This window comes from Falco rusticolus, chromosome 3 (assembly GCF_015220075.1).
Source record: "Falco rusticolus isolate bFalRus1 chromosome 3, bFalRus1.pri, whole genome shotgun sequence".
Taxonomy (NCBI): domain Eukaryota; kingdom Metazoa; phylum Chordata; class Aves; order Falconiformes; family Falconidae; genus Falco; species Falco rusticolus.
In genome coordinates, this window is record NC_051189.1 from 51867460 (window position 1) to 51881270 (window position 13811).

General features: G+C 43.3%; 1 protein-coding gene across 1 annotated transcript in view; it reads left to right on the plus strand.

Moving 5' to 3' along the window:
* The window catches only part of GAREM1 (GRB2 associated regulator of MAPK1 subtype 1), a 103160-nt gene that overhangs the window by 77932 nt on the left and 11417 nt on the right, over positions 1-13811 (plus strand). The window contains exons 3-4 of the mRNA XM_037381199.1: positions 1477-1607; positions 8861-10039. Coding sequence (XP_037237096.1) covers positions 1477-1607; positions 8861-10039 — 1310 coding nt within the window. The remainder of the gene's footprint in view (positions 1-1476; positions 1608-8860; positions 10040-13811) is intronic.

The following is a 13811-nucleotide window of genomic DNA, read 5'->3' on the forward strand; positions in this document are numbered from 1 at the left end:
GGAATGAAAGGAAGTGTTCTGTCTTGTAAGTTGGTATGTAGCCTTACAACACAGTACTCAAGCATACTGGTTAGAAGAGTGTGCCTCTGTCAGTGGGGTGCTGGGGTTGCATGGAGGAGCTGAGCCTCTTAGTCTCATTCCTCTCTTGGTGTCCGTGTGTGTACATGTGTGCACACACCTGGCAGGGTGGTGGGACAGGACTTTTTCATTGGGCATCAGAACCTGCCGAGCTTATGTTAGTTTCCTCCTCTGCTGTTAGGTGGCCTGAAATAGTTTAGTATGGGTGAATTCTCCAATGAGGTTACAAAAGTCTCAAGTCTGATGTGGTGTATAGGGGCAGCAGGGTGTTGTGCACAAAAATGCTGAAGGAGTGAGAAAATATTTCTGTAGGTGGCTGACATCCTGATGTATTTTAATGAAGCTGAGCACTGTTTGGGGATGATAATCCAGTGGCTGCATGCATTGCTAATTTTAAAATGTGGCTTACAGGAGATGCACTAACCATTGATTTTGTTCAGTCTTGTTCTTGTTTTCTGGAGTTGTTTCTTACATTGAATCTTGCTGAGACCAGCCTTTAACTTCTAGCAGTTAATGTTTCTAAATTTGGGAGGATCACTCTACTGACCTCAAGTCATATAAGCAGCAAATATGTCTGTCTAAGCTTTCGTTATTGCTGTATTTATAAAAGAAAGCTTTTAAACTTTGTGTTCATGGTGCACAGAGGTGATTGATGTGCCTGGCTGTCCCTGGCAGATCTGCCCAGGGCAGCTGCCTCCGTGTTAGTTCTTGCCTTTTACAAGACTTAAAAAATAGCCAAGGTTTTTGTGCTGGGGGGAGGTAAAGTCAGCAAGAAACACTTCTTTATAATGTTCTTCTGAAGGTGACCACCTTCAAAAGGATTTTAAATGTGTATGGTTTAATTTTCTATGTTAGCTGAAGTTCTCAGAGGGCTTAGTTTATGGTTGAGGAAAGTTAGGTGCTCTTCCACTGTTTGGGAAGCCTAGGGGGAAAAGGGTTTTAGCCTAGCATTTTGTAATAGCTGTTTGATGCTAAAACCAAAACCAAACGCTTTGTGTTTATTGTTTTGGAATTTTATGATCATGGGTGTGTTTTCTTTCTGTAAAACTTTTAATATTAAGGGCCAAAAAATGCTATCGGTGCAGATACTGTTACACTGAATTAAGTACACAAATGTCTCTGTACTTATTTACTATTTCTAGAGAGCGTGTGATAAAAGGATCTATTTAAATTTAACTTGGGCTCCCACATGTTCTTTTCGTTCTGACCTGGTGAAATGGGATGTCTTTCACGGCAGGTTCAGGAGACTCCTTGCAATCTTTTGTCGTCTTATTTGGCTGCTAATAACCGGAAAAATCCACCGAGCAAAATGGTGAAGAAGTTGACCCAGCAGTTGCCACAGTGACAGTTGTCCAATATAAATATCTTAAAACTCTTCTGTTTATCATCTGTTTTCAGGGCAGTTTAAGCTGCTGGAACAAGACCGAGATATTAAGGAGCCAGTGCAGTATTTTAACAGTGTGGAGGAGGTGGCTAAAGCATTTCCTGAACGAGTTTACGTCATGGAGGAAATAACATTCAACGTTAAGGTAGTCCCTGAATAAATATTTATCTCTGTCCAAATGATTAACTGTTACAACCTTTATATATGTGGCAAGTGAGCAACGGCGCTGTGTGGGAAGTGTGATTTTTTTTTTTTTTTTTTTTTTTTGAGACAAATGAGCCTTTAATGTTCTGCATTCGGTGATGATGCTCTTTGGGATGCTTTTTGCAGTCTTAAATCAACACGTCCTCTAAGCGCTCTCCTGTCCTATGGCACTTTGGGGAGCAGTCCTGATGATCCATCCAATAATTCATCTAATTAGGATGCTTCTGCCAGATTTTAAACAAATGTTGTTTGTTGCCCACTTTGTCCTCCCCCTCTAGCAGTCTGAATTTTATTCTCTGCTAAGCAGCAGCTGCTCAAATCCCTGTCCAGAAAGCCTTGTTCTCAGAGAGCATGCAGGGTGAAATGATGGGGTTGCTAGTCTCAAAATTACTGCAGCTAAATAGCATTGTGAATAAAACAAAAAACCAAAAGACACAATTGTTCTCTGTGTGCATGTGTGTTTGTTTGCATGTGCACTCCTCTTGAGCTCGTCAAAGGGTCAGCAATCTCATGAATGTCAGAGGGCTTGCTATCACCAAACACTGCAGAGCAGGGCATGAAACAGAGAACTTGTTCTTCCTTGTCATACCCATATGTGTGACACTACCCCAAGGCAGGTCAGTTCTGCCAGCAGAGCAGGGTGGTTCTTTGGCTTGTCTGGTTTGCTTCAGTTGGTACACCACCTAAGACTGGTAGAAGAGCATCCTAGAACTGGGATGCAGTGGCACAGATCCTCATCATGTACCCTACAGGGGAAACTGGTTGATACCTCTGGTGCAAAACCAGTATAGAGTTTCCTGGTCCTGTGTGTAGCAAGGTAGGGTTTGTATAACAATCTTTTAATGGCTTTTTCTCTTACTTGTACTGCTAGAGTTGGGGGACATCAGCTAGTTTGCGATTTTTATAGGTGAAACAAGATTGCTGAAGACTGCTGAAGCGCGAGAGCTGATCAGTTAATTCATTTAGCAACACAGACTCATGCCTTTCAAGACAGTATGTTGTTTTCATTTATGCTCTCCATTAACCTGAACCCATGAAATAGAGCCTTTCGTCAATGAAGGCTACATGAGAAAGTTGGAACACTTTTGTACATTTAGGACATAGCTGGACAAATCAAGGCAACAAGAAAATTTAATTTTTACCCAAGAAAATCAGTCTAACCTTGGGACTGCTAGCCTTATCCAGTGCTGTGCCATTACTTCTCGGTTGTTCAATGACCAAATCAAAGGAGTTGTAGAGTAAAACATGCAGCTTTGATTTTTTTAGGGAGAAAGACTTGTTTGAATGTAAAATGTTGTGTCTTGAGTTTCATATGAGTGTTCTTGAAACTCTTCGTCATATTTAGCAAACTGAGAAATAAGTATAGTTTACTGTTAGATATAAAATCAATTTTTAAAAAGTATTATAGTGATACTCCTTAACATAAATAACAGTAATAATAATCCAGGTTTAACCTACTTACACAGTTATCTTGGCAGTATTTCTCATGGCAGTTTTTCCAGTTTCATAGAAGCCTATTCCAAGATTATCATCTTCCAAAAAGTAAATGAACTTAACAGAATCTATTAAAGTGTTTAATAACCCTTTACATGCAAGAGAATTATATATGCTAAAATTTTAATATAGGGGAGATCCTGTCAAGCTGATTAGAGCAAAGGGAGGAATACTAAATGCGGTTGATTTGTGTCCAGCGCAGTGTGCCCATTTAAATTCAGAACAGTATCAGAAGATAGCTAACCAGATATAAAAACATTTACGCGGGGGATGAACTCTGAAGTCTGGGAATTCTTTCTTGTTTCAAACGCTCAAGTCTTTCACGGATAATTTTTGAAGAAAGAGCCTGTAGAGTTACAAGGTGCCATCAGACAGCAACTGCATGGTTTTGTCTGTGATCGTTGAGGTCTGCTTGCATGTGCTGATATGCCATGGTTATGGTTCAACTTGGTGCAAACTTTGTTCCTCCATGTAAATGCTTTGCTGCTCCAGCAGGATTTTACAGCTAGCACTGCTGTTCAGCAAACTGCCTTCTCGCTGTGACAGGCTGCGGGATCTTCTTCAAGATGGTTATTTTATTTTTACTTCATGTATTAGTTGTTAAAGGGAAAAGTAATCCATCTTATCCTAGGGGAGACAGAGGGGATGGGTCTCCCTCCCTCCCTCCCTTCCCCACAGTTTTGCAGCTAGGTGGGCTTTCTGGGCGGTGTGTTGAGGCAGGGGGGTTGGGACCTGCCAGATACTTGAAGGAGGGCTATAACATGTGCCAGCAAGCAGAGCTGGGATTGGAAGGTGGAGTCACTTTGCACAGAATAGCAAACAAAAATTTTAGACCAGGGGTCCTCACACTTTTTAACCAGGGGGCCGGCGCATGGATGCAGTGGCAGGCAGCCATCTGCGGCTGCTTGGTTTCCCCCCCAACCCCCGGCAGGGGCGGGGGGCGGGGGGGTTCTGTAAATACCAGGGGCCGGATTGAGGACCCTGGGAGGCCGTATTTGAGGACCCCTGTTTTAGATTAAACCCAACTTTTGTAATGGCTAAAACTACTTCTGGTAACTTCTTTGGATCTATGTATGTACATATCAGTACTGTGCTTGGATACCCAGTCGGTTGCCACAGGTACCTAGTGGCCAGCAGCATCTATAGGCACAGTAATGTACAATGTTCTGGGGATAAGCTAATTTCACTCAGTCAGTAGGTATTTAATCTGTTCCTGATGGAAAATTAGAGGCATTCTGTCTTTTCTTCACTGACCAGATAGGTGATAACCTTTTTTGTATTAATATTCAGTGCATAATTGCAGCTAATTTTATGTAACAGCATTGCACTACAAAGATGAGGATTTTTTTTGTTTCTCCATGCTAGGTAGAAAAAATATTGTTAAGAAAGTTGAGCTACCTCAGGGCCCTAGCTTTTGCTGAAGCAACAGCATTGTATTTCTGCAGTTGGCTGCTGTGGTCACGTACAGATATTGGACTGTACAAATACTCAGGAAGTTGTTTGCATTAAGAGTTAAAAACAGATCTATCAGCAAAAGCCCCATATTATACCGAGGGCAATTCACAAAAGTTCTCTTAAAAAGCAAAAATATGGTCTGATAGATTGAACATTGGACAAGCCATTCATTCCTGCACTCTAAAAACCAGCCCAATTAGTGTTGCAGGACCCTTCAAATCTTCTGGGATATCATTTTTGTCCTGAAGATACCACTCCATCTCCCTGGAGAGGCTGTGCAGATCCTTTCCAGGATGGAGAGGTGGGTTAGTTAGTTAGCCCTATAATGATTCCTTTTTTTCCTATCAAAGACATTGTTTGGCTGGTGTGTACTTTTAATATCTGGTTTGTTTATTTTTTTTAACGTAATCCTCTTTTCACAGTGGTTTAACTGTGTTGGCCTATACAGTGTACATTTTTGCAGAAACCAATCTATAGCAAAAACCTTGCACTTTTTATTTTTTACAATTTTAATGCAGTACAGTGATTGATTTCAATTCTTTTGGCTCTGATAAACTTGTCCTGAGTTTCCAAAAAGCACATATAGAAGGTTGTAACCTGCATTGGCATTTTTAGATGCTGCAATAGAGACTTTTTTGAGATCAGTTCATGTGTAGGTTTTAGCTCCAAACTTGCAAGCGATTCATAGTACTTCACCTTGAGAATTAGTGCTTTAGTCCTCTTTTTCCCCTTTGCCTTGTGGACTGATGCCAGCCCTATGAGGGTACAAGCCTCAGCTCTGAGAAGGTTTTCTTCTGTTCCCCCTCTGTCCCCAGTACACACAGGCTGTGCACCACAGTGTCTTGCACTGGTCATGCACTGCTGTGGCTGCCCCTTTCCTCCAGCATCTGGTGCGTGGCTTGAGTAAGAAAGAAGCGGACCTGCTGCTTCATACCTACGTGGATGCACCTGCTAGAGGGTTTCTGCTCTGAAAGGAGCATGGATAGTGAGCACCATTGCCTCACAGTGGCCTCAGGAGCTGGCCTGCCTGACATCCCATGTGAAGGGATGCTTCATGTTAGAGCTCTGCGGTATTACCTGTCATGTTTTGGGTCAGTTTTGGAACACTTTGATTTATTTGAGACATCCTTAAACAGCACTGAAGCCAGTAGCTTTTTAATGTAGCAGTCAGGGCATAGTGCCTCTCGGCTGAGAGGGAAAATGCACATATGCTAACATGAAGAGTTGTACTAGCTGATTCTTTGTCTTGGGAGGCACATTTATAAAAGAAAAATGGGATATTGTCTTACTGAATTTAGTCAACTTCCTTTAAAAATATTTGCATATTTTTTTCTGCTAATAGCTCTCCTGAAGACTCTTTCTATTTTAAAAATCTTTACCCATTTTTTGTGACCTGTAAAAAAAATAAAAAATTAATGTGGTATGTATTATATAAATGTGTGTAGCGCTATGACTGGTCTCTTGGCTTTAATAGTAAAAACCTTATGTGGTAACTATGAATCAGACTTAACAGTTAAAAAGAGCTCTACCAAAAAAAAATAAAATTGAACTGTATATCTGAAGTGAATGAAATGCTTGCATTAGTCTAATAAAATCTAGCAGGTATAACAAGCAGTATAAAGCCACAAATCATCTTTATAAGGAGTTTCTATGTGTCCAAGTGATTAACAACTTCTACTTCAAAATATAACAAATTAGAACAATTGGAGTCCAGGATAGGCTATTGTCTCAGGTGTTACCAAAATCTATTTTTCTGAGTTAACCTTTCCTTAAACAAAAGAAACTACGTACCTGAGCTTTCCCCAAAGAACGCGTTTCCTAGATAATCATTCATTGTTTTCCTGATGGCTGTATTCTGCGGTAGATGTAATTGGCTTCTGAATGTTATTGAATTTGTGGGAGTCTTAAAATTTAAAACATAACCCTGTTAGGTTAATTTAAGACTTAACCCACTGCTGTAAAGGAGCATAATCATAGAATCATAAAATGGTTTGGGTTGGAAGACACCTTAAAGATCATCTAGTTCCAACCCTCCTGCCATGGGCAGGGATACCATCCACTAGAAACATGGCATGATTTTTCTTTTGTTCCAGCACAGTAAAATTCAGCCTCATTTCACCTATTGTTATCCTATAACTGTATTTAAAAAAAAAAAAAAAAGTTTCCCAGATTTTTTTAATTGATAATAACTGTCTTTAAATGTGCCAGTTGAATCTAAAAATCCATTTACTGTTTGGCTGGTTGAAATGGATGCCATTAACAAGCAGCTGCTTCATGAGATCTTTGTTGTGAAGCTTGGCCAGTTAGTTACCTCTGTGGTTTCACATCTGACCCATCATTTCCTTCTACAGTGGCTTGTTTGTTTGTGAATCACCAGGGATCTGCGAGTTGGCCAAGCGGGAGCTCCCACAGCCATAGGCTGTGACACCTCCCTCGCTCCAGCCAGTGTCCCACAGGAAGAGAGAACAAGCTGTAACTGCAGCAGCTCAGGTTAAAATATCTGACAGCGTAGCTGGCGTTGTCCAAAGAAGCCATCTGTGGGGACTTGTTGATACTAGAAACCGGTATTCTTACGGAACGCACCCTCCCAGAAAGAGAGGGTGGGAATGAATGGTATATGCACAGAGCCCTGTGTGTCCTCAGTCCTCACCAGCTCCACCGAGGGCAGGGCTGTGTGGCCGCAGCTCACAAGCAGTGCTCTGCCGCCGTTCTGAGGAGAAACCAGCAATGAGTGTCACACCGGTGTTAGCCGCACAAAAACCCAAGCACTTTCCTTTCATGTCGTGGCGTTTCAAAATGCTGTCTGGCCAGCGGTGTGAACTGTGAATGAGTATTACGTCCCATAAATCCTAGTAGTTTCCTGGATTAGACCAATTAGTGTTTGTTTAGATAATTCAGGGCTTGGAGGACTTCCTATGCGGAAGCCCCGAGACTGAACGGCTAAGGCGGCACACCTCGGCCGTGCTGCCTGGGCGTTTGCGCTGAGGGGCTCACAGAAGATAATCACACCTCCACAAATATGGGTGAATTGCAGATCACATCTTCCAAGGGGATGCCTTATCTGCAGCACTTCTCAGTTAATAACTGATTGGAATTACAGCCTTGATTTCATGCAGTGGCTGTTCTGTGATGATACTGGAGTTTCAAGCCTGATATTTGAACTGCACACAGCTCCGTGAAGTCCTTAGGGGTTGCAAAGGTGAGGAAGGGATGTACAAATTTAGCATATGTTTTCCTTTGCAATTTTTTTAGTGTGTTCAATATTTCCAAATAAACGCTACTGGTCTGTTACAGACCATTTTATCTGACACATCTTCCTTTATGAGCAGATTGCTGCTGCTGCTGAGGAAGAACTTGGTGGGTTCTGTTAGGTCCCTGAAAAGGGCTTTTCACATTAAACCACGCAAATGTGAAGTAGAGCAATCTTTTCTGTAAAGAGTTATTCTAATCTTAAGGAAATAACTTCAGGAACAAATGAGCCTTGGACATCTGTTTTGCTTTTTACTTTTTTTTTTTCTCCAGTACAACTTCCATACTAGAAAAGCACACACATGGCTGTGCATATGTTGTTTAATCTCTTAAATTGCAATTGTGATCAAAAAAATGGGGAAGGAAGTCTATGACTAGGAGAGCAAAGCAGAGGGGGGAGTTAGGCATGTGGGGTAGACAGATATTCTTGACTTCTTCAAGGAATAATGTCATCTGTCATTCCGCCTAGCCTGGAAGAGATTATATCAAAGGGATATGCTTCATCTATAGTGATGACATCATCTTTTCTGTTCCTCGGGGAGCTGAAGATGGTGAAAGAAGAAGTTTGCTTCCCTCAAGAGCCTGGTGAATAAGTTCCAGCAAACAGCAAAAGCAAGGGGACGGGAAAAAGATACCCAAGGGAATCCAGATTTGCTCTGTCATAGCTGTATGGTGCAAGTGGCTGTTTGAATTGCTGGGATATGTGGATTTGTCCTTTCTTTAAAAACTGGTTATGTTTTTTCTCATGCCTTCTTTGGCAGTTTCAGGTGGTTGTTTCCCCTCAAGTAAGATGCAGGAATGTGCAGAACAATAAAAAAAGTTCATATGGCCAAACTTCAGGTTAAATACATTGTGCTTAACTACTCAGCTCCTCAAATAAAGTGAGTTTAGTTTCTCCCCATATGTGGTCTTGTAAGTTCAGTCTTAATAGATTTGATATGATTTGAAGTATTATCTTCAGTGGGGGAAACCAAACTTTTTGTTATTATTTTGCAGGTGGCTTCAGGTGAATGCAATGAAGACACTGAGGTTTACAACATTACCCTTAGTACTGGGGATGAGCTCACTTTAATGGGGCAAGCTGAAATCCTTTATGCAAAATCTTCTAAGGAGAAGTCACGACTCAACACTATCTTCAAAAAAATTGGGAAACTCAATTCAATTAGTAAGCTAGGCAGAGGCAAAATGCCCTGCCTCATCTGCATGAACCACAGGACCAACGAAAGCATCAGTCTCCCTTTCCAGTGTAAGGGCAAGTTTAGCACTCGCAGCCCACTGGAGGTGCAGATGCAAGAAGGTGAGCATACGATTCGCAATATAGTAGAAAAAACCAGGCTGCCTGTTAACGTGACTGTGCCGAGTCCTACACCAAGAAACCCTTATGACCTGCATTTTATCCGTGAAGGGCACAGGTACAAGTTTGTCAACATTCAAACAAAGACTGTGGTGGTTTGTTGCGTGCTTCGCGGCAACAAAATTATTCCCATGCATTTTCCCTTGCACTTGACGCTTCCGAAATTTACTCTACCTGACAGTCTGGTGAAGGGGGAGCTGTGGCACGAATCCCTCATCCAGCATTGGTTTAATATATGCCAGGAACAGTTTGACATAGATGAGTATTCCCGTGCCGTGAGAGATGTGAAAACTGATTGGAATGAAGACTGCAAGAGCCCGAAGAAGAGCCGATGCACGGGGCACAGCCACGTGCCCAACTCCCTCAGCTACGCACGGGACGAGCTGACGCAGTCCTTCCACCGGCTCTCAGTGTGCGTCTATGGAAACAACTTGCATGGGAATAGTGAAGTGAACCTCCATGGCTGCAGGGACTTGTGTAACGAGTGGGCGCTCTTCTCTCACGATGCTCTTCAGTACCAGGAGTCTGGTGACAGTAGCAGTGATTACCTTTTTCCTGAAGTTAGCGAAGAATCGATGTTTCTGCCTACAAAACCAGAACTTCCTTATGAAGAGCTGTGGTTGGACCAAGGGTCTGGAAAAGCTGGTGAACAGCCTCTCTCTCGCTCGCTAAGCGAGAAGAACAAATGTGACAACTCCAGAGGGTCTTTCCGATCAAAGTGTGGTACCGCATCTCTTCCTGTGCCTGCAACTGTTGGAGCAACCACAAAGTCTTCAGATGTTTCCCTACCTCCACCTCCAGTGCCTCCCAAATCTGAAGCAGTAAGTCAGTGTTATTTATATTGGTTTGTTTCTTTTTTTAGCTGGTGAACTTTGCTTGGGGATGTTTTTTAGGGAAGACTTGGGAGCGGGGGCACATGGAGGGCAAGGAGATGGTGAGACTTTTTGGGCTGTGCAACTTTCCAACTAGTTTCCTACCAAGTGTAAGTCATGTCCTAAAAATCACCGAAGTATATTTAATATAACTGATCTAGTAGCTTAATCCTGATACTTTCTGGATTTTTTAATTTTTTTTCTAAGTAGTCCTAAATCCTTGTTACTGTGTAGTGTCCAGTGCAGGGCAGCGTCAAACTTCTGTGGGGGAACTACCAGTTATATTCACCATGTGATCCCTCACTTCACTAACATGAATGCATTTGCTTTTTAGATTCTCAGGGTTTCTGCATTCAAAATTACCAGCTTGTATGGACAAGTAGTTCTACAGCTTATACAGCATGTTCATTATTATGTCCTTGTGTTAGTGTTTCTGGGGGTTTTTTGCTCACACAAACAAGGTCTAAGAATTGCCGGGTCACTTCCTTCCCTTGCTTTCCACATCATCTCTCCGCACGGCCTCCATGCTTTCTCATATTTTCTGTGGCTGAAGTGTGTGGGGCACCACCCCACTTTGAACAGCCTCAGATCACCTTGGGGTGTGCATCTTCAGTTAACAGGCCCTGATAATGATGACAGCTAGAATTGTTATGGTTTTGAAGTGTTTGTTGGTGTGGGATTGTCCTGTCTGTTAAGGAGTGTGTGGCAGATTTTGAAGACTATAAAGTGTCGTTGTCCCCAGGGAAACTGTATCAAACTAGACCTGAACTAATCGCTCTGTAGTGCTTATTGAAAGAAAATATGTTTAAATAAGAACTCTGCAGAGTTGATAAATGAGCCTTGTAGAGGACTCGATTTTAAACATAGCATGGTTTTGGTCCTAGGGTTTCTAATGAAAACTTGTGGGAGAAATCACTACGAATCTGAAATGTCATGGAGACTTCAGAGGCAAAAATACAAATATGTTTTATCAACAGGAGCTTATGTGGGCTGGCCAGAAAATCTACCCGTTGTGTGGTCACTTGACACAGTTATTTGGAAGAAAAAAAAAAAAGAAAAATTCCCCCAGGGAAAGGTGTCTAGGAGCCTTTAGCAAAATGTAAATGATATGTACTTACATCATGTGACTCTTGGTGGATATTAGTATTTAACAAATCAGTTTTGCCATTTTTCTGGTGGAATTTAAATTAAAAAATCATTCCACTTGCAAGTGCTGTGGTATTTTCAAGAGCATGGCTGCACAGTAAACCGAGACTAATCTAAGACCAAACTGCAGCAAACCACAGTGATCCCATCCCTTTCCTATTGCCATCTAACAGTCCAGCAGCTTTGACTGTAGCCTTCCCATCATGATCCAGGTCACAATCTGGTTGAAAGCTGCATTTATTTGTGCTGGGTTAGCCTGCAGCGGAGTGCTGTGGAGATCCCCCTGGCCAGGCTGTGCAGCTGCTGGGGCGGTGTGGCAAGGGGAGGGAAGGAGGATGCCAGTGCAGACACAAAACGCACAACTGCAGCCCTTTGACTACGCTGCCAAAACTTCCCCAAAAAGCAGCTGCAGCAGCTTGTGCAAAGACAGGGAAGTCAAGACATTATGCGTTCGTAGTAAAGTGTGTTTATGTGTAATGTCTAAGTGCAGGAACCCACGAGCACTCCCTTGCCTGCGAGGTCAGGTATGCACTGAAGCTTTGGCCAGACTGGGACCAAGTACCCAGCAGCACCATACTGGGATGAGGTTCCCTGGCACCCTACACTGACGTAAACTGGCGTGGGGCTGGTCCCACCCTCCTCCTCCTTTCCCAGCCACATGGTCCTGGCTCCTCTTTTGTGCTGGCTCTGGCACTCCTGCGCCTGGGCAAGCGGCCAGGTCTGGATCTGGAAAATGATTAGTTTCCTGCTGTTTTCTGTGAGCTGAACTGCTTCAGCACAGGGTCAGAGTGCCGGAGCCAGCACTAGGGAGTGGGTGGGAGAGCGAGGGGGTGCTGGGGTGAGGGCAGCCCTGCTGGCAGGGGGGAGCCGGCCCCCCGGATCATGCCTGAGGCATGGGTGATGGGATGCTGAGGGAGCATCTGCACAGCATCGGTGTGGACCCTCACATTTGGGGAGATCTCATTGCATAGCAGCTCCCTTCTGGGGGCAGCAGGGTGGCATTTGAGATATAGATGTGTATGCTGCCTGTTAAGGTCTTTTTGAAATGTGCAATTTTGTTACGTGTCTTACATTACTGAGGTAACATGTGAGTGCTGTCAGCAATTTCGGTATTGCTTTCTAGCCACGTAGAAGAAAAAATTTCTGCTAAAGATAGTATCTTGCATTTAGGGGTGGGCAGGGGTTGTAACCCCATAAAAATAAAATAAAAAGTCTACATCTCCGTAGATGATGATAATATAGACTCAGGTTTGTGGCTTCCTGGAACAGCTTTGGAATGAGTATCAGTGACCTACTGAATTCATCAGTGGGCTGGGGCCGAGGAGATGTTTGCATGGTTTCCACGTAGGTTATTTATAGAATAAGTAGATCTCAAGAGCTGCTGATGAACATGCGGTTTAGTCATCACTCCCTCTAGAAAGATATTCCATAGATTTCTGTTTGAAGGTTGGCTGACAATTGTATTTTTGCATGCACTAAATTTTAAATGTGTGTACAGGAGCTGTTTGCAGGAGAAAAAAGGACAGCTGGGTATTTCAGAAGTTGTTCTGGTTTTCTTTTCTCTGGCAGGTTGAAGAATTCTGATATATCATGTATTTTCTAAATACCTTTTAGAAAATCAAAGTAGCATGAAGGCAGAAGGGGGAGGGAGGGGGGAAATGCTCTCTGAAATAAGGCCTGTAAATTAGAAATTGCTTCAGTCCCCAAACACTAATTTGCATAAAATCAGAGTCTGTTTTCCTGATTGATTTAAAGCATGTCCCTGATGGAGTGTGCTGGAAGTTCAGGCTGCTGTTGGCAAGGAGCATTGAACCACTTTGCATTACGCTTGTGGTCTTGCCAGTGATGGGGTGGGTTTTATCTGGGCAGCCTCGAAAGCATCACTGTGACGGGCACCTGCGATGCCCAATTCAGGAGTGATGCCCCAGGTGCTGCTGGCAGGGCTTGGGCTGGCACCAAGGAACAGGACCAGAGGTCTTAAAATCAGCGTAGCACCTCACACCTTTGGAAAGGGGTCACTGTCCCCGTGTCACAGGAAGGAGTGTTGGAGGATGGGAGGACTCAGATGGTGACAAATAAAAGTCCCAGGACGTGCAGTGCAAATGCACTTTGTCTGTATCAGGCAGCCGTATGACATCTAGTGCTTCTGGGCGAAAGAGTGTTGTCTACTAAGAGCAGCAGCAGCCATCGAGGTGATCGTCGTGCTGCACTGTGACTGTTCCCCTCCTCTCCCACACTTATTTCATTGCTGTTGTCTTGGACCTAGTGAGGGTAGCTCTTCTCTGAAGTTTCCCCTTGCCCCTGTCAGTTTAGTCTGCAAAATCTCTCCTTTTATTCCTTTGCTGGGTTTCCTGAAGGCTGTGTCTGGCATCTGTAATCACAGTCTTGTGACAGGGACCAACTGGGACCGCAAAACGGTATTATTTATGGCCTCGTTCTGATCGGCAATCTAGGTCAGCAAGGGAGCTTGGCATAGTTTGTTACGCCAGCACCTATGAATGCCGGCAGTCTTCCCAGGAAAGAATCCCTTTAACCCCCTGACCGTCTGCTGTGCTCCAGGAGCTCCCCTGAATGG